The 20,654-nt window shown below is 38.5% G+C and overlaps 2 protein-coding genes across 2 annotated transcripts; both read left to right on the forward strand.

Annotated features, from left to right (window-relative positions):
* Positions 1 to 4,983: 4,983 nt before the first annotated feature.
* Positions 4,984 to 11,581, forward strand: LOC104422076 (probable isoprenylcysteine alpha-carbonyl methylesterase ICMEL2). The gene is made up of 11 exons (XM_010034300.3): positions 4,984 to 5,509; positions 6,612 to 6,688; positions 7,113 to 7,182; positions 7,291 to 7,371; positions 7,706 to 7,780; positions 7,889 to 7,990; positions 8,213 to 8,350; positions 8,883 to 8,948; positions 9,044 to 9,187; positions 10,171 to 10,261; positions 11,284 to 11,581. The coding sequence occupies exons 1-11, from the start codon at positions 5,211 to 5,213 to the stop codon at positions 11,443 to 11,445; spliced, it is 1,305 nt and encodes a 434-aa protein (XP_010032602.1). The 5' UTR covers positions 4,984 to 5,210; the 3' UTR covers positions 11,446 to 11,581.
* Positions 11,582 to 13,826: 2,245 nt separating this feature from the next.
* LOC104423659 (protein GAMETE EXPRESSED 3) lies at positions 13,827 to 17,535 on the forward strand. Its single transcript, XM_039302854.1, has 10 exons — positions 13,827 to 13,902; positions 14,050 to 14,237; positions 14,530 to 14,856; positions 15,122 to 15,368; positions 15,758 to 16,042; positions 16,154 to 16,240; positions 16,462 to 16,488; positions 16,584 to 16,643; positions 16,726 to 16,868; positions 16,948 to 17,535. Exons 1-10 carry the CDS (start codon positions 13,827 to 13,829, stop codon positions 17,533 to 17,535), a joined length of 2,028 nt encoding a protein of 675 aa, XP_039158788.1.
* Positions 17,536 to 20,654: the final 3,119 nt, after the last annotated feature.

Below are 20,654 nucleotides of genomic sequence, written 5' to 3' on the forward strand. Positions count from 1 at the left end.
CAAAATCAACGAGTGAACATTTGTTCTGATGAGAGAGCATTTAAAAGTAGAGGTGAGCATGGTCCGACTTGGGCCAATCCATCTTCTAATCCTATGATCAATCCGCACAGTGTCAATCCTCAATTTTTAAGACCGAGGACCGGACCGACCGACCCAATGGGTTCGATTCGGTTCCAAGGTCAACCTAGGACTAATCAATAATTTTTTAATTCATTTTTTTTTGTATTCCTTGAAGGGTAACTGAGGATCGTACTAACCCAATGGATTTGATGATGAGCGATATCAACTAAGAAAGGCAAGCGGTGAGGGTCAAGTAGAGTGAGTGTCAAACAGAATAAGTATCGAATGTCGAGTATGAAACAACAAGTCAAGTGAACATCAAGCCGCAAGCAACACGAATGACCCAAAGCGAACAAGGCGAGTGTCGAGTGGCCAGCAAAGAAGTTATTTTTTTCGATTTTGGCAAATTGGAGATTAAGAGAACAAATAAAACATAAGAGAACGAATACTAGAGAATGATGCCATAAGGAGCAGTTTATGCATTTTTGGATGTCGTGAGGACTTTTCATAAAAGCATTTTGCTCTTTCGTAAATTATGATTATTGACACTATAAAATATATTAAAAATCTAAGTTATTAAATAATAATATAAAATTACTTGAACTCCTCATATGTGTTCGTACATATTTTGACATTTGCAATGTGTATTTCATAAATCTAAACCAACAACGGTGGTGCGGAACTTAATGATAGGACAATAGATGACATTTATGTTTACTGTGTTGACATTTTCAACGGAATGGCCAACTCGAAGTTGTACAGTTTGCAAAATTGAAAGATTAATTGTGTCCTTATCCCTTGGCCCACAATTGAATCGAGGGGGACCATACTTTCGACAGAGGAATTGCCGCCACAAGGTTTGTTTGGTATGCGTTAAAATCTAAAAATACAATTCAAAGATAAGAACATCATGGGAAAAACAAAAACAAAAATACTTGAAGCTAGAACCAAAAAATAATTGGCCCTAACAAAGAGGAGATAACGAAAATAAATAAATAAATGAATGAATGAATGAAGAGGATGATATTATTGCATGGCAAATAATTGCTTCCCTACCCATGTCCTGCATGTGCCCACATGGAGAACCGTACGTCATGCAACCTTGGGAGACGACAAGCCCCCAGACCCATTAAAAAAACCCAATTTTGAAATAGCAAGAGCCATGCAATTAGAAAACGTAAAGCAAGAAATGTTGAAATAATAATAAATATAAATATATATATATATATATATATATATATATAAAATAACACGATTTTATTTTTATTTTATATAAATTTTCCTTTGCGTAGGAGGCGACTCCTTAGTTGGCAATCTGGCAACCCGCACTTGCCACTTGCCAGCACGAGGAAGCGGGAAACGTCGCTTCGCTTCGCTTACGTCCACGACTCTGCTCGGAGGTTGAGTTGGCAGAGCGATCGTCGTCGGCCGAGTTCTTCCCGTGACTCACTTCGGCAGAAGTCGCTGTCCCGTCGCCAGCCAATGAGGGAACTGCGTGGCGTCTTCATCTACATCTGTCCTCCTGTAGCTTCGGCGTAGTTTCTTTTCTTTTCTTTTTCTTTTAGTCAAACTTCGGCGTGGATTGAAACGATTTAAAAATTTGATATTCTCTGTTAAGAAACTCAAATAGCTTGTGAATTTGACGTTGATGCGCTGTGATGTATGTAGCACGGTTCGGCGCCATCACAAAATTCGAATTTTCCGTATATATTAGTGCATAGCTCGAAAAAGGGAGATCACAGGCCTTTCAATTTGCTAATAAAATAAAAGGAAAAAGTCGCCAAAAACTTCAATCTCACCCTAAACTTTTTCAATGACATTGAAAATCCCAATTTATCCCAAATTTTTACCCCAAACTTATTATGTGACACCAAATTTTGGGATAAATATATCATATAAATATAAATTTAAAGTACCATTGGCCGTGATAGCTCCATTGGGTAGGTTCCAGACCTTTGAAGAGAGAGGTCGGGAGTTCGAAACCCTTGCGACGCAAGTGGCAAGGAGGCTGGTGGGCAGGCCATCAGGTGATTGAAGCATGGCGTCGGGGTGGTGGTCTTCCCGCTATCGCTGCTTGAGGGTTTACGTGGGTGGGGGCTATCGACCAAAGCGATTCCTCCAACACCAAAAAAAAAAAAAAAAATACAAATTTAAAATTTTTGATGTCATAAAAAATGTTTGTAGTAAATATATCACATAAAGTAGAAATTTGAGGGCATTATGTTACATAATTATAAGTTTGAGATTTTTAATATCATAAAAAATTAAGATAAATATATTACAATTAGTAAAATTTGGAGTTTTTGGTAGCTTTAACCTTAAAATAAACGATGTTAGGGCTTGAACAAGGGTACAATTGGTTGTCTAAAAATTTAGTGATGTTTTACTAGCATTAATCCTATTGAGCTAAAAGTTGTAAATTATAGGGGGAAAAAGTACATATAAATACCATAAAAAAAAGTACTCCATTGACCAATTCATTTATGTGGTTTCGGTTCTAGTTAAGATAATAAAAAAAATCAAAAATAGTCCTAGAGCTCGCAATTTTAGGCCCTGTAAAATCAATTCAAATCCAAATTTTCGACCAAAAAAAATCAATTCAAATTCACTTTCCTTTTTTTTTTTTTTGATAAAAGAAATCAATTCAAATCCATTTTCGATACCACGGCTATGAAGACCTTTCCAACGGTGCAAGCATCATCGAAATGGGGTGTCCCACGAGGCGCATGTGCGTTTCGAAGATCGCGTGCTGATTGCTTTTCTCCTCTTTCCCTCTCTTTCCGGACAAATTTTAAAATCAATTGACGTTTTCATCTTTTGAGTCATGTATGAATCCAAAATTGAACTAACTTGTGAAAACGACATTTGAAAAGATTTGAATTCATAACCCTTTATTATGATATGAAAGATTTTATAGGATTACAATCAATTATTCTAAATATATGTATAATAAATTTATCCTAAACGAATATATTCATGTCAAATTCATCATTTGTTAACTTTTGTTAAATTTTTTATGTGGGAGAAAATATGTTTGGAAAAGGATTCAAAAAGACAGAATTTAATTTTGAATACTGAAGTACGTATTACAATATTTTAAGTGCCTATTTATGAGAAGGTCCATGAAATAATTAAATAACTGAGATCAAATAATATAATCAATGAAAAGATATTGATAAAGCGGAAAAAGCATTGATAAAAGGGATAGTTGTCAAATTTCTACTAGAAAATCTACCAAACATATCTAAAACCTTTGAAGTCCCAAAAATTAAGGAAAACGTATGTCGTAACCTCTATGTAACTTTAAAGATTTTGCAATTTTTTTTTATTTGCTCCTTTGACGTTAAGAGGTTTCCATATAAGTATTTGCCCGTTATTCTGTATCAACTTTACCTTCAAATGGCTGAGTTGGATGACACGTGATAATTAATGACGTACTAATTTAAGATTTTACAATTCGTTTATCATAATATCAATTTGTGATTTTCATTTTATTAATCAAATTTAACGGAAACGATCATTTGATAAATCGCTAAAATTTAACGGAAACGACCATGTGATAAATTTGTCGGAAATTTATCAATTTAGAGTTTTTTGTAATATTTGTCACTAGTGTACTAATAGTTTGGGCTTTTTGACGGTAAAAAAAATAATTAAATTGGGCTAAATCTTGTCACATATGTATTTTGTGATTTTTCATGATAATAATTTAAAATTTAATTAATAGATAAAAACGTAATTTAATATTTAAATATTTTTACATGAGCGATCTCGTCACCTCCTAGTCAAACACGTCAATTAGAGTATACTATCCGAAACCAAGTGGACGACCCTCAATATTTCCAGAGCATTCGCTAAAACTTGCACGCTTCGTTCCCATCGAATCGCAGCGCTCGGCGGTGGAAACAAGCTGTGGCTGGCGATTGAAATTCGTTGATGCAAAGTGCCAGTCAGTCGCTACTCCACATTGTGGGGCCCCCTTCCAGAGTCCAAAGGCTAATCCAGGGACGTTTTTCTACGTCCTCTCCTCAACATGTCACCCTCATCTCTCTCTCTCTCTCGTCCGTCCATTCAACCTCCATGGAATACCGAATATTTTTTTTTTTTTACAAAGAAGAAAATAATCAAATTTTTTTATTAATCCTGCTCTAATTATACTCTAATGCTCACTCTTAAATTTTTATCTTACATTTTTGTGGACGTGAAAGTCGAAACTCATATATGAAATTGAATCGTTCACATCCTAACTTCTTAGAATGGTGAACATTCGAACTCTCCACTTTTCTCTTTTTATGTGAGAAATGTGGCTGCTGCTACAAAGCTAATAGTCAGAAATATCAAATTAACAAGAGTGGAAATGTGATATTGGCACCAACTGTAACCCTCTAAATGTTATTTTAAAATATAATTGATTATGCATCATCCTTCATCGAAAAATTAACTTTTTTGTTCATAAGTTGATAATAAAATTCATATTCTGATAATAGATAAAGAATATGAGTGGTTATTGCCTTGTAAGGAGGACTAAGTAAATTTTATTTATCAAGTGTGCTTTCTTAACAGAAAGTTGATGGTCAATTTTGCCGGGTTACTTTCTCGTCATGCTTTGGTTAAATTTACACTTCGTTTTTCCTTCTCAACCTTATAATTAGAAAATCAAGTCCCGTAAGATTACCAACCGACCAAAAAAAAAAAAAGTCCCGTATGAGTTAAATGATATAAAAATATATATAAACAGTATCGACGAATTTCTTCTCTGCAGTGGGCCCCGCGGTCCCAACAAGGATCCGGCCGGTAACAAAGGTCGGGCGGGACGCGTGGCGACAATCGACACGCTCTGGAGTCTGGAATCGACCTCACCCAGCAATCGCCTCCTCCCGCATATATAACCGTTAAAAGGGAGGCCAACCGCGTTTTCACCACTGCTCGACACGCGACGCGAATTCGCGTTACGCAGAAACGCTGCACCGGAAAGAGGAATAAAGAAGAAGAAGAAGAAGACGAAGACGAAGACGAAGACGAAGAAGAAAAGGCAGAAGCAGCAGCACTGACAGACGCTAGACGCATTTTGAAAAGGAGAGACGCAGAGAGAGAGAGAGGGATCGCGGATCGCCGATCGAATCCGCCGACGCCGGTTGACTCGCGAGCCCATGGCCTCGTCGCTGGCGTTCCAGAGCGACCGGCCCCGCGCGTCATCCCTGCCGCCGCCGTCCTCCTCCTCCTCCTTGGGAGGCGACGATCCGGCCACCCCGTTGGGCGCCGGAGCCTCGGTCTCCGGCCGGGGCGCGGGTGGTTACGGCAGCCCCGGCAGCGCTCGCCGGCGCGCCGCCGTGAAGGCCGGTAGTCGTCGGTTCGGCAGGGAGCAGTCCTTGGGCCGGGATATTGGGCACGCCGCGGCGGAGACGTACTTGATCACGCGGCTCACCTTCACGCTCCTGCGGTACCTCGGGTACGATCCCTCCCTCTGTGCTTCTACAGGAGATCCGGCTACGTGGTTTCGTTTCTTGAGTGTGGTGCATCGCTCTTGGCTGCGTTGTTCTTTAGGAATGGATTATTGTCTGGGGTATCGACTCGGACATGCAAATCCAAATTGAACCTCCAAATTAGCTGAAGTTGAAGTTTAGTGGAATGAGGAAGAGAGTCTCCAAAGCTCAATTTTGCCTCTGTTTTTCGGAAATTCTGGGAAGACTGGATGCAGGGTAGTGGTTCTCTCTACAAGTCTACTAACATTTAAACTGATGTAAACGAAGAGGTTCTGGCTGATTACGACCTATCTAGTTTGGAAATGGAAAATGCTCTGGAAGAATACTAACTAGGCTTTTTAGGAACTGTTAGGGTGGCATTATTAATTGGGTTTCTCAGTGTTGTTTTGTCAATTATAATTTAGGTGAATATAGGTCCATGACAACTATGCACAAATTATATTCATGTGCTCGTGCTATTGGCTAACTTAATGATAGGCCATGAGGTTGCCATGGTCTATGCAGATCAATTGTTATTACCATTAGGACGCACCGAGACAAAGATGATGTCTCTGACGAAGAGTCTCAACTGTTCAAATCAAGTGATTATCTGGTTAGAGTAACATGTAGAAGCATGTATTTACATCCTGCAATTGTTGTGATCATTCTGTAGCTTCTTCGCCTATGAAATGAAGTTTTTAAGATAATTTAACTGCGATGCTAGCCTCCTTTTTTTTTTTCTTTTTTTTTTCTAGGAGCATATTCTTAGTATACGCAATATAGTGAACAAAAAAAAAAAAAAAAATACATGCGAGAAATATTGATAAACTCTCTTTTTCAAGTGATTTCACTGGCAACATACATATATATGTACACATGGAATGATGATGGTACAAAGTTACTTTGCACCAAATGTCAAGGGAGGAAAAAAAGCTCCTTTCCCCTTCTTCTCTAGTATTTGAAGATTCATTATGCTTTGATATTGCAATTTAGCTTTAAGTGCTGACTTCACCTAGTTGGAAATGGCTTTGTTTGTTCTAATTGTATGCTTTTTCTCATAAAGTGCTTGTCTTCATCTATGTTGTCCAGGGTAGGCTATCGGTGGATTACAAAGTTACTTGCCCTTGGGCTTTATGCAATGCTACTTATGCCCGGTTTTCTTCAAGGTGTGTTCTCCATATCCTTAAGGTTTCTATTCCTGCACCTTCTTGGTTTCTCATTGTTCCTCCAGAAGTTTGATTTGTTGTCATGCAAAGTGGAGAGTTTGATTTCTGCTCCTTGACCTAGTCACTTTCTCCATTTTGGGAAAATTTTGTGAAATAGTGCTGTATTCTTTCCTGCTTCTTGGTTATCAAGCTTAGCCCTCATTGATTGTCTCATAACTAAATTCTTAGAAAGCTTAGAGATCCTCACAGCTATATATACTTCACTAGTTTTCTATTACCACAATTACTAGAGTGGAAAATGGCTGAGAAGAGAAATCACAATAACCTTTTTGTGGTTTGAGATTCTGTGCTTGTACTTCATTAGTGAGCTACAGTCAATTGTGCTCAGACAAGGTGGACATAATTGCCTTGTGATATTTGGCAGTGGCATACTATTATTATTTCTCAAGTCAAGTCCGGCGTAGCATTGTCTATGGAGACCAACCAAGAAACAGGTATCTGATTTTGCCTCCAGGATAATTACATATAGTGCTGTTTTTGCCATTCCATTCTTTACACGTCGGATTACGTCTTACAAATTCCTCCCGGTTGCTATTTCACAGGTTGGATCTACATCTGCCAAAGAATATGGATGGGCCAAAGCCTGTGGTGGCATTTGTAACGGGTGGAGCATGGATCATTGGGTAATTGGATCAGCCCCTTTTTTGATGCATTTTGATTTTGCATTTTTCATATTGCTTGGTGTTTTAGGGGTAGTTGCCCCTAGATAGAAGATCCTAGACTTCTGTGTCAGGATAACTTACCCAAAAAAATTATGGAGTGAATAAGACAATGTTTAGAAAGTTCAAGGGAAATATGGGCTTAGATATTGGGCACAACATACATTTCTTGTTGGTGATCTTGATCATTTGTTTGAGTTGAAATATCATACTTTGTAACAGAGAGCAAACTTTACGGCTATTGCAAATTCTGCATATATAAATGTTGTCATCTGACACTATGCCTTTTCTGAGATAGATATAAAGCATGGGGTGCTCTTCTGGGTAAACAACTGGCGGAAAGGGATATTATTGTGGCTTGCATAGATTACAGGTGATACATCTAGAGTTTCTTTATTCATGCTATTTTGGCTTAATATCTTGACTGGGTTTAATAAACTTCACATTTCACCACGTCATTATTGTGCATGTGTGCCTGCAGAAATTTTCCCCAGGGGACTATAAGTGATATGGTCGATGATGCATCAGAGGGAATCTCATTTGTTTGTAATATTATAGCGGAATATGGAGGTGATCCTGATAGGTAAAATTTAATTTTCTTCGACACGTACTCATACTCATCGCATGTTCAAAACGTCTCAATAATCATGTGTCATGGTAAATTCTTTTTTAAAAGTATTAAAGGTTTAATTTTTATTTCAATTGCTTTTATGAAAGTTGTTTGCCTTTGGCAAGTGATACAACTGATGGAAGATAACTTCCATTAACGGTTAATGCCCAAACATCGTGTTCTTCCTCTGATCAGGATTTACCTAATGGGACAGTCGGCTGGTGCACATGTTGCCGCCTGTGCTCTCGTGGACCAGGCAATCAAAGAATCCAGAGGAGAGAGCATTTCCTGGAGTTTGTCCCAGATAAAAGCATATTTTGGTTTATCTGGAGGGTATGTCTCCTTTTCTGCTAAGAACCTTAAAGTAATTTTTTATTTCATATGACAGGATTCCTGTAATTTTTGATGTTATCATATTATGCATCCCCAGTGCAGTAACAAGATTAACAAGAATAATGAAAATGTCAACTTTGGTTCATTGCAGTGGTCCACTTGTTTTGTTTTGATCTTGCTAGAAATGGCTGTTACTGATGGTGGAACCTGAGTATGAAATGTAGGAGAAAGAAGTAGTAAAGTCCACTGATATCTAATGATTATGCTCCATCTTTCTGAAATTCTAAATTCTGGAAAGCATAGTCAGCTTCTTCTGTGTCCATATCTTCTCAGTCCAGGCATTAAAAAACAATGATCCAACTATTAGTTGTGTTTCGGAAAATACAAATGGATGTTTGGTCAGGATCTTTAAGTCGGTGTTATGAACTTTGTGAAGGATTATGGCAGTTAAAGTGAAATCAATTATAGTTTATGGATGATAGAGTGGGAGAGTGGTCAAAATTTGATAGTTTTTTAAAATTTTGTCTTGCAGGTACAATTTGTTCAGTTTAGTTGATCACTTTCACAATCGAGGCCTATATCGTTCCATTTTCCTGAGGTATTTGGTACTGCCCACTGTTAAATACTTCATAGTTCTTACTCACTCTAGCTTTTGGTTTCTCATTATCATCTCTTTCTTCAATTGTACCACAGCATAATGGAGGGTGAGAAATCATTTAAACGATTTTCGCCCGAGGTTAGGGTGCAGGACCCAAGCATTAGAAATGCTGCTTCTCTGCTGCCTCCGATTCTTCTTTTCCATGGAACTGGTGATTACTCCATACCATCAGATGCGAGGTTTGAATTCTATTTATCATCAACTAGTTGTTAGATGTGTCCTCCGCAGTTATTATGCTTATAGATCTATCTGATACCATATGCTTGATTCTGCACTTAACATTTTAAACGTTAGTTCTTCCTTAAATTATTTATTTCAATCTGTGAGAGAAATTTCTAAGTTAATTAATATTTCTGAAGCCGAGACAGGAACTCATGTGATGGCTGGTCCACATTTTTCCTCACGTTCTATTCTTTTCTCTCACTAAGGAGAATAGCGATCATTATTCTATATGTCATGGAAGAATTGAATCTAGGAGGGGATTGCTTTGTCTAGACATAGATTTACAAGCAAAATTAGGAAAACCAGTCCAGGTAGAAGCAAACTGGAAATTAAACGGGTCCTGCTTTCTGTTGTTTATATCACAGAACACAATTTCATTCTTGACTGCTGAAAGTTTTATTTAAGAGGCACCAGTGCCAAGGAATAACCCATGGACAAGAAAGTAGAATTGGTGGTTATGCCCTACCTTCATAAGAACTCCTGTTCTTTAAAGAGTAGATTTTACAGCTTCACTCTCAATCACCTCCACCACTCCACTCCATTGAATAAAAAAGAAAGATGTGAAGTCTTCACATGGGCAGCATCTCTTAATGGGAAACATCAATGACATCAATGACATGGTCAGGGCATACCTACCTTGTGTGTTACATAAAAATAAAACATAATGTGCCCAGTCCTTGACTGCAAGTGCTTCGTTACACATGAAACTACTTAGCAGTGCCAATGGTTGTAGACAAAATAAAAAATAACAAAGATTATTTATAATATGGTGTTAAGGTAAGGTACCCATGACTGTAGTTGTCCTAGCCAAAATATGGACTTTTTCTGTCCTTGGCAGATGATGCCCGAATTATGATCAAACTGTCAAAAGCTCAATACTGAAAAGTTAGTCCTTTTTTACTGATTCTCAGTCTAAATGCAACCTTATTGGTGTTTGCAGCAAAAATTTCGCCGCCGCCCTCCAAAGTTTAGGTGCTAAAGCAGAAGTAGTGCTGTTTGATGGGAAAACACACACAGATTTGTTTCTCCAAGTAAGGCTTTAAATGTCCTTTTAACAGCTCTATTATCTAGTTGTGGGTTGTCTTCAATTTTATGGAGGCCATCTTCTCTATTATCTTCCTCCAACCAGGGATGGAAGAACATATAACTAGAATATACCCTCTCTTACTCATTATTCCTGTAGGGTCATAGCAAGGTCAAGAATGCCTTCTTTTACTCTTGTTTCTACTAAACAACAACGTTAAAGTGGTAAAAGTGCTAGTCCATTTCATACAGTGAGGAAAAAGAGAGGCAGGTCTAAATCTCTTCAATGCTGTTTCAGACTGATTAGATTTGAATAAATGCCTTTGATACTTCAATGTAAGTAATTAGGCTGTGTTTGAAGATAGACAATTTTCCAGTAGACCATTACCTGAGTTTAGGTTGTCTGGACGATGGTAAAATATGGTCAACAAAAAACTTTTTCCTAGATGACGAAACCACAAGCCAAGGTTGAGTAAATTAGTTCTGCTTTCTTGAAAGGGAAATTTATTTTTCCAAAGAGATGCTCTCGTCATCTTGTCATTGGGAGTTAAATCAGATGTATGGGATCCTCCCTCTATGAATTTTCTCTGTTGAATTTATCTCTGCTGTCCCTCTCTTTCTCTGGATCTTCTTTTTGTATGTTGGATTATTTCTGCTCTCCGTCTCTTTTGAGTCATTTTATTTGCAGAACTTTTCTGTTTTACCTCCCGACTCCCCCCTCCCCGCCCCCCTCTCCTTCAAAATCTTTCAAAGATCTGTTTCCTCAAATCTTCATGGACCCAGTTGCTGTCCCTGTAATTTTGTTGTTTTAGTTCAACTTACCAATCAAATCTGTTACTATTTCTCTGTTCCTAGCAAACGTTTGGAGAATCTCACAAATGTAACATTACTCTTTTTTTCCTGAAAATGCTGTCCTTGAAATAATTTTTCATCAATAGTACAGTTTCTTTTACTAGTCTAGAGTAATGTGATACACTTTTAATGTCGTCTATAGAGCCTTTGATCTTAATTATTTGACAATGCTTCGTAGGATCCCTTGAGGGGTGGCGAAGATGAGCTATTCGATCATCTAGTTGCTTTCATACACGCGGACGACCCAGAAGCACAGGCTCAAGATGCGATGGCACCTCCGAGGAGACGCCTTGTTCCGGAGTTATTGTTGTGGTTGGCTCATAGGATAAGTCCCTTCTAGGCATTGTATCAATTCTTTCTCCTCAAAATCAAGTGATGCCCCTGGATTCTTTACCTGGATGATCTAACATCTTCATCTGTAATTCTGAGCCTTTTCCTTCTCATTTATTCAATACAAGTCAATTATTCATACTGTTTCTCCTAGTTCTTTTTTTCTTTTTTGTTCCTTTGGTCCTTATTGGTGACGGTAAACTGGCAGTAGAAAACTGGCAAAGTGAGCATAAATGAGCAGTAGAGGCTACGTATACCGGATTCACAATAGAAGAACAATCTATCCGGATCAGACAATCTGGTTTCCATGCTCGAACAAAATGAATCTAAATTTGTTGATAAAGCGGAAGGCAGATTTTTGGAATTGGAACCTTGTTGTCGACATGCTCTGTGGATCAAGCTTATGTTAGTTGGCAGTTGCTGGAATTTCAACATAGTTAACCACGTTCGATAAGTACAAATTATGTGCATGTATATAGCAATGTATGCCTATATAAAAATCGTGAGCGCTTACGTTTATTTTCTTGCCCCGGTCTCCACCTCTTGTGCGGCAACATTGCTCTAATCGTCCCCTTTAAGGTGGGTACCCGACCCGGTGATAAACGGTGAATCAGGGTGTCTGTAAAGATGAGAGATTTTGACGTACAAGTACAATTAGTTGAAGACATAGTTTAAGATGTATCGTAAGGAACTCTTTATGAAAATTGTACTGCGCAGTTGGTTCTATTATATTTCTTTTTTGATAATCCAAGCCACAATCAATTATCTAAAAGCTCATGGAATATCTTACAAGATCTTTGGACCTATTCAATTTAGGCCTGCCAAGTACCCATCTTTGAAGTATCGACACTCTCCAAGAGCTTCCGTGTCGTGTCGGACACTCTTAGACACTCTCGAATGCGTGTCAAAAAATCTGACACCTGATCAATTTTTTCGACACTCAAGTCGGAGTTCCAACATATGAATTTCTGACACGTGCTTTCGATATCGATGTCAATTTTAAAAAATTTCAATAAATAAGATGTCAAAATGTATATATGTGAAAAATAAAACACAATAATAAAAATAATAAATTGAGAAAGAAAAAAATCTAGTTTTCTCTTTTATTCTAACTCTCACTTTCTGTGATACACAATTCACTTTTTAAATTTTCTTCTTCTTTTTTTTTCCTCTTCCGACATATCTAACATGCAAGTCCGGAATGTTGATTGCTTGTTTTCTCCAAGTTTTATGAATTATTGGAATAGAGTTGAATTTGTCAAATTGAAACAATGAATGATATTAATAAATGATGGACTAATGTTTTTAGTGTAAATTCATTCTAGCCTTCTTTAATTATTTATTTATTTGTGAATTTGAATAAAATTAATTTGATTGAAATAATCATAAAAATGATAATTTATTATGTATATATAAAAATATATATTTAATATACAACATGTCCCAACGTATCGGAATTCTTTATTTTTTAAGAAACAACGTGTCAATGTGTCATGTCGTGTTATGTTACGTGTTGCGTGTTCGTGTCGGAGCTACTTAGGTGCCCATATGGGGGACTTAACCCAGATTGGTTTGTACCCCATTTGTTAGATTTGAAAGAATAACTTGCAACGATTTTTAGATGTGCACACTCTCAAACATGAGGTTCCGCGTGACCAATTTTTTTATTTTATTTTCTTTTTGAGTGAATCCATACTACCAATTACACATGGAAACTTTGAAAAACCGCATATGTAAAATACAATTTTTTTTCACGATTCACATAACACATCTATTTCTCACTCTTTTCTTAACTTTGATATTTTGTTTTGTGCAGTAATTCTTTTTATTTATTTATTTAATTGAATGAGTAACCACTTAAACATCATGGAAGAAAATACTACATATTTACAAGTTCAATTTACTGATTTTATTTTCGACCAAAAAAAAATTTACTGATTTCATTAATTATTTTATTTACTTTTGTTTGTATATCTTGCGTTTTTCTAATCACTGAAAACTCAAAGCAAGAAAGAAAAAAACTATGGGGTTTTAACGTTGTGTGTTTGACAAATAACTTTAAAGTGAGTGACGAAAATAATGCCACGCAACTATATAAAATGATTAAAAATAATTTCTTAAATTTTCAGTATATAAAAGTATTTTCCTACTTTAAAATGGAGTTCGGATGGAGTTAAAAACTGAAAATTGGGATAGGATATGGGCATGGAAAAAGGATTGAAAAAGCGAGAGCGGCCATGCTCCCCGTTCCCGCCAATGAAGAGGGGCGGTTAAATAACCGTCATTTCAATTCAATCCCTCCCCATCCCTCTTCCTACTCAAAAGCTTCCAACGCAAAAGTAAACCTCTCTCTCTCAAACCAGATCTCTCCTTGAGAGCGTCTGTGTGATCATGCCAACTCTCCATTTTCTTCTCCTCCTCCTCCTCCTCCTCCATCCATCGACCTCCATCCGACGCTCTTCTGCAGGTACGTCACGCTCTTGTCCTTCCCTCTATTTCCCATTTCCCATATGCGGAGAACTCGATTCTTTCCCTTTTTTTCCTCTTTTCCCTCTTCGCTTTGATACATAAGGAATTTTGGGCTGCCAACTAATCTGGGGTGCTGCTCGTTCAGCCGAAGAGCGCGTGACGAGAACTACTTATAGGCTTTCGAAACCCTCAATTGGTGATGACGGGAGGGTATTTACTTGTTCGGAGAAAAACCTGTTCGCGTTCGAAAGCAACGGCACAATCGCCTGGTCGATACATTTGAATTTCACATGTGACGCTACAGTGGCTCCAGCTCTTGGGGAGAGAGGAAGGGTGAGTTACTGACTGGTCGAGTCGATCCATGTTCTTGCATGTGTATTGAGTAGGCCAACGTGAGGTTCTTCATTCACAGACCATGGTTTTGATTCAGACATATTTATTGGATCAATGTCAGATATTTCCTGTGATATGATAGAGGAGTTGGTCTCAAACCATTTAGGTTATTTTAGCTCAACTGATGAGACAAAGGAGAGACTCCCAGTACGAGGCTGCCTGAGGTTGTGGTCATGTCGCATTTAACCATAATCTTCAATGGTTTATAATACGTGTAGGATACTATTGGCAGATGTACCTGGTTGCGGAGGACAGAGTACTGAGAATTGATTTTTCAGCTGTTAAAGATTCCGGCGCTGCAGTGGAGGTGCTTTTCGGTCCAGCACCAGGCCAAGTGGCCGCCAAAATAATCGGGATCTCAGTGAGCACGTTGAGTTCACGCGTGTACATAAATTTGCTACATCGAGGGCTCTTCGCATACACGACGAGCGGTGAACTGCTGTGGAGTGTTGGGCCTGTGCTTGATCAGTTCGGCTACCGACTAGGTTGCAGGAGAAATCCTACCAACTGTTCCTTCACTTCTGTCCCCGTTATCGACCACTGCGAGGCTAACATCCACGTAAACTTCTCTAATCACTCAATTATTTTTTCTAGTCAGATGATATTAATTGAAGGTATTAATTGTGAAAACATGTACATTAGCTCAGTCTCAAGGTCTGAAAAAACTTAGCAGGCAGATCTGCTTGGATAAAATCCCCTAGTTAAAGCTTGTAATCTCATATTTTGTTTAGTTATTTTCATTTTTATTTATGTGAACTCCTAGCAGCAAGGTCTACTTGCTCGCAGTTTTGAGCTTATTACTTAAGTACCAACAACCACTGCAGATAGCAAATTCGGAAGGGGAAATATACTCTCTGTCAACTCGCACTCCTCATTTTAAGTGGATTCAGGATTTGAGTTCACTTGACAAAGTCTTTACCATCACTGCTGGGAACAACGGCCAGCTTTATGTCACTGTGCCAGTCAGGGCGCTTGTGCTGGCACTCGATGTTTCCACAGGAAATGTCCTTTGGCAGAGAACCGTCGGGCCACTAAGCTTATCCAATCGTGGACTGGTCGTTGATTTAAATGGTAATATTCATAGCATTGTAAATCAATTGCTCATCAGCAATGAAACGTATGAATTGTTGTCACTATTGCCATTTGATGACTACAGTTTATGGAAATTGTTGAGCATTTATGTGCATTAGCAATTACTTGTAATTTGAAATTCTCTAGTATGCCAAGGCTCCTGATTTCTCTCTACTAAGCACCCTTTCTTTCCACAGTTTGTATTCCTATTGTGAATATTATTCACCAAAGTCCCCAATTTTCATTTGTCTTGCTGTCTTATTTGCTCCTAATTCGCTAGATTCATTCATCACAGTCCCTTAAGCCTCACTCTCAAATTGAGCAGATACATTCACAACTGACTGTGCTTCCATGCGGTGACTGATGGTTGCAATTCATTGATGACAAAGGTTGGATTTCTATCGGCTCTCTGGATGGGTGTGTATACTCAATTTCACCAACTGGGGATCTCAGGAAATTCCCAAGAGCAGCCAAATTAGACTTGGTCATCCAACTCAGTCCCGTCCTTGACTGCTCTGGTTATGCGATTTACGTCTCTCAGACACAGCTGGAGGGAAAGACCGACCACGTAGTTGGTGAATATACCATCATCTCAGCAATGAGACCTAAAAGCGCGATCTTTTCCTTGTTGGTTCCTGCAACAGGATCCATGTATTGGTCACAAAAATATTCAGGTATGGGCGAGTCTTTTGCGACTTCATGGATTCCGATACTGTTTCTATTTGTTGTTCGATGGAATGTTCTCCTCAATGTTTTTAGGGTCTGTACGTTTTTGTCTGTTTCAGATCAGTTCACCTCCTCACTTGCTGGAAGCGATCTCAATCATTTTCTTTTGGATGAGGAGATTCTTCTTGCTTTTGTAGCTGCTTCAAGTATGCATTCTATACATTTGACAGATTTTAACTATTTATTTTTTCTTGTTATGCATGCACCATTTGTGCATAGAGATTAAGCATTAGAAATAGATTGGCTACGTTTCATTTAATGAGTGCTCGTCATTTGTCATAGTAATATGTCCATTACAGTTTTTATGCTGTTATTTGTGAGCTGCTGTATATTGACTATGTTTTTTGCTCTTTTGACATGGAAGCAGAAACTGGCAATCCTCTGGCCTGCCAAGGTAAAAGTAATGATTTGCACCGAACTCAGCAGCTCCTCCCTTAGCTTCCCTTTGCTTCGATGTACAAATTCCACATAAGTCTTCTTTTGATGCAGGGCAGAAACTTGCGTCGAGCTGCTTCAGAGCTTGGTCAAAGCGTCACAGCGTCAATAAAGGTGCAGTGAGAGTGCCTAGTAAAGATGAATTGCGCACAATTTGGCGGTATCATTGTTCATTGCTTTGCTTCTATGATTTCAGGTGATGACAGGAGGATACTCTTGTTCCTTTTCTTCGAATCTGCCGTTTTGCTTGTCCTAGCCAGTCTCGTCAGGTTCTGCTGTGTGTTTTGGAGGAAGAAAAAGCTTCAGGGCGGAGATCTTGGGAGTTTCCTGAAGAAGAGGGTGAGGACCGAGCCCCATTATCTCTTTCAATTGCTGCTGCAGTCTTATGCTTTTTCGTTAACCACTCTGCCATTTTCAGCGTACTCTCCAACTCAAGAAGAGAGCCTTCAATAGGACAGTCTCGGAGCTCAAGCAGAAAGCAGACAAGGAAACACTGTCCAGTGAACTGCTTGAAGAACTTGGCAATCTAGAAAGAAAAAAAGATAGCATTGAGAGGAAGCTGTCGACAACCTACAGTTTAGGCAGGGACCGCGCAGCACGTTCAAGCTTGAAATCGCTCCTTCCCTCGCACAAAGCCAAGGGAAGGAGCTATTCCTTTCAAGATGCAAAGAAAGAGAGTGTCACAATACTCTCCACCCTGAGTGACACCTCCTCAGCACCGTCATCTTCTTCTTCTTCTTCTACAGGAAGCAGCGGTGCAAGAGAAGCCGAGGCCGGGAGTTCTAGGGATGATCAGGTTTCGGATGCCAAGGGGAAGGGGCCAATTGAAGAAGAGAGCTCGAGCAGCAACGGTAGCTCTCGGGAGGGTTACTGGAGAAGCCCGTCTGAGCCGGAAACAAGTTCCAAAGAGTTCATGGATGTCTTGAATGAAGAGATTGAGGTGAAAGGAGAGTCAAGGAATGGCAAATTACTGAAGAGGAGGAGGACTCTGTCTTCAAATAACTAAGAATGGGGAAGGCAAGAACAGCCATGGCATTGAAAGAGCAGATAGTTACTAAACATGCCGTTCCTAATTTACATGCTACTCTCTAGGCTTAAGAGGGGATATGGCATTTGTAATGAGTGCTCCTAGAATATTTTTCAAATGATTAGTTAGAGATACTATAGTTTTCAGTGTATTAACAATATCAATGAAGTGCGCGATCAGTTTTCTAAAAATTATAAACCTTTTATATCATGGTATTCTTGACGAATGCCTGAGAAAAATTAGTTAACTCAAAATGAAAAAAAATGATCAGAATTTAATTGGAAGATTGTTATTATCTGAGGAAATAAACGTTGTGCTTAATTCTACAGAAGGATGGATTTCGAATGAATATTACTGAGGCTTGATGGAAGAAGTGTTAGTTTTCTTGACAGCTTTCAATATTAACTTGGAATGGGCAGTAAATTAAAAATTGGACTAGAGAAAAATAAAAAATAAAAACGAAAAAGTTAGAATATAAATTGTGGTAATTAATAAAATTTACAATTAAATTGTTGGAATAATTAAATATTAAACTACACATTCAATTAAAAATTTAAACTTTTAGAATAGTTAACAGTAATCTCACCAATTCTCACCCCGGTATTAGAGTCCAGGTTTGCCAACAAGTTTGGATAAGAAAAAAGTCACACGAGAGAGTTATGAGTTGTTATGCCTCCTATTGTCCCATATTGGTTATGGAATAAGCTAGTGGTTGGTTTATAGATGTAAAGGAAACTCTCATCTTTTGAGCTAACTTTTTGGGTGAGAGAGGTCTAAGACTTATACACTATTTAATTAATATTAGAGCTGGACATCTTGAGCTAAACTCTTTTATTAAATTTCTCCATGCTTAGTATTAGACAAAAAGACCAGACTAAGCATTTTGCCTCCCAAATTAAATTTAGTTAAAAAGACCAGATTAAGTATAAGGAGGAATAATAGAATATAGAAAATTATTTTAAAAAAAGAAAGAAAAAAAGGGGAATGGCAAGGCCTCTCCAAGTGCTTCTACCGCCGCCGACTATCATTGGAGGGGCCAATGGAGGTCGTCGGCCCTAGGCAAGGGTAGTTGATCCTCTTCAGCCCATAGCGAGGGTTGGCATTGCCCATATTTAGGTGAGGCTCACCCAAGCCTAATGAGGGTTGTTGCCTCTTGCTTGAGCCAACAAGGCCTCGCCCAAGGTTGGGAAGGGCCAGCCACCCTTGCTTAAGACCGACTAGCCCCTTCGGCGATGGGTGGTGGTAGCAATGCCCCACTAACAAGGTCTGCAATTCTTCTTCTTCTTCTTCTTCTTCTTCTTTTTTTCTCCAGTTTTGGTTTTTTTTTTAAAATAATATTTTAGCCTTTTTTAGTTTTTTAATCTAAGATTTGGAAAAAAAAATAATAAAAAATATCATGTTAATATTTTCTATTAGGCAAATTGATAGTGTTCACCCAAAAGATAGATTACATCAATTTGATAAGTTTTAATATTTGATTATATTTTTTTAAAAGTTTTATGGTTTAATTGTACTTTTATAACAGGTTTTGGCACTTTCAATACACCATTCCCACATAGAAAATGAAAGGTGAGGGATTCGAATCCTCATTTTTTGAGTAAATGATTAGGGTGGGAACGATTTAGTTTTAAGTGTAGATTTTGACTCCCACACCCTATAATATGATCTCCAATACTGTCAACCTTAGTTACTCGAAAAAATATTAGGCACTCAAGTTGTAGCTAACTCAGCAAAATATTGATCTATTTATCTTGCGCAAATCATAAATGTTTAAAACTCTCACTGACCCCATTCTCTCTCATTCGCTATCACTCTTGTATTATTAGACATGCTGTCTCTCTCTCCTTCATTTCTCTCTCTTATTCATTATTGCTTTCATTAGACACACTGTCTCTCTCTCTCCTTCATTTCTCTCTCTTATTCATTATTGCTTTCTTCCTTTTCTTTTTGCCTTCGGAGGCCATAAAGAAAAAAAGAAAAAGAAAAACAAAGGACAGAGAATAGGTGAATACGGTGAAGAGGGAGAAACAAGAGAGAGAGGGGGTTCAGGTTATTTAAAGAGTGGGCCCACAGAGGGAGAAACAAGAGAGAGAGAGAGGGGTTCAGGTTATTTAAAGAGTGGACCCACAGACCCAGATGTTTTCTTTTTTTTTTTGGTAGCCAAGGAACCTCCGTGCGTTGCTTGCGGCGGAGTAAACCTTGGAGGAACAGTAAAATCACCACCACCCTTGTTACCTCGCGCAAGTCGTGAGTTCCTTTTTCGCAAGGCAGATGACGTAGCGATTCGAACTCAGGACCTTTCCTGAAAGGAACCTGCGCTCACCCACTACGCCGCCACCATAGGTGATTTTTTCCTTTTCTATTTTGCATTTTGACAAAATTGCAAGGGACACATAGCTCATGAGCAAGACAAAATTGGCCTACTTCAAATTCTCTCTCTCGCTTAGTCTAGACCATTGCTCGGTAAGCCCATTTACATATGAGAATTAACATTTCATTAATGATTAGTATGATATTTGTGTAAACCAAATTAAACTCCAATAACGAGGAAGCTGTCAACCATGCAACGTATGTGGAGTTGAAGAGTGTGTTGAATAGAGCTTTTGGAGAACTTGTGCTACAAGAGGTTCCTTGTCAACAGACTACTCACACTCCTGATGAGGCAAGCCCCCACCCCTACTTGCACCAACCCCCTAAGGGCAGGGACCAAATTAAATCCCTGGGGGCGGGGACCAATGAATGATACATTTGATTGATTGCATGATGTGACATTTGCCCCTCCCGTATTTGCCAAGAGACAAGACTATATTTAACTTGTTTCCTTTTCAAGGGAGCTTTCGTTTTGAATAATCGATCGATTGCTTTGCCTTCAATGGCTTTGCCTTGTGCGTACAAGCCTTTCACCAGTTAGTTCCCTATTAATCAGCTCATAAAGGTGTTTGGATGGCCTTTTTGATAGCTTTTAGCCATTCTAGCTAATCATCCACATTTGAGCTAGTTTCGATAATGCTCGTTTGATTCACATATAATCTGCACATACCCATACAACTTTACGATGGATAGAATGTGAAATTGTTTGCTCATATGGTTTTAAGACC

This window comes from Eucalyptus grandis, chromosome 10, assembly GCF_016545825.1.
Source record: "Eucalyptus grandis isolate ANBG69807.140 chromosome 10, ASM1654582v1, whole genome shotgun sequence".
In the NCBI taxonomy this organism is placed as follows: domain Eukaryota; kingdom Viridiplantae; phylum Streptophyta; class Magnoliopsida; order Myrtales; family Myrtaceae; genus Eucalyptus; species Eucalyptus grandis.

Bases quoted from the DNA above. Each gene is read 5' to 3' on its own strand.
- LOC104423659 (XM_039302854.1), top strand. From the start codon at position 13,827: ATGCCAACTCTCCATTTTCTTCTCCTCCTCCTCCTCCTCCTCCATCCA. The intron at 13,903-14,049 runs GTACGTCACGCT...CTGCTCGTTCAG, and splicing joins CATCCGACGCTCTTCTGCAG to CCGAAGAGCGCGTGACGAGA. The intron at 14,857-15,121 runs GTAAACTTCTCT...CAACCACTGCAG, and splicing joins ACTGCGAGGCTAACATCCAC to ATAGCAAATTCGGAAGGGGA.
- LOC104422076 (XM_010034300.3), top strand. From the start codon at position 5,211: ATGGCCTCGTCGCTGGCGTTCCAGAGCGACCGGCCCCGCGCGTCATCC. The intron at 6,689-7,112 runs GTGTGTTCTCCA...GATATTTGGCAG, and splicing joins TATGCCCGGTTTTCTTCAAG to TGGCATACTATTATTATTTC. The intron at 7,781-7,888 runs GTGATACATCTA...GTGTGCCTGCAG, and splicing joins GTGGCTTGCATAGATTACAG to AAATTTTCCCCAGGGGACTA.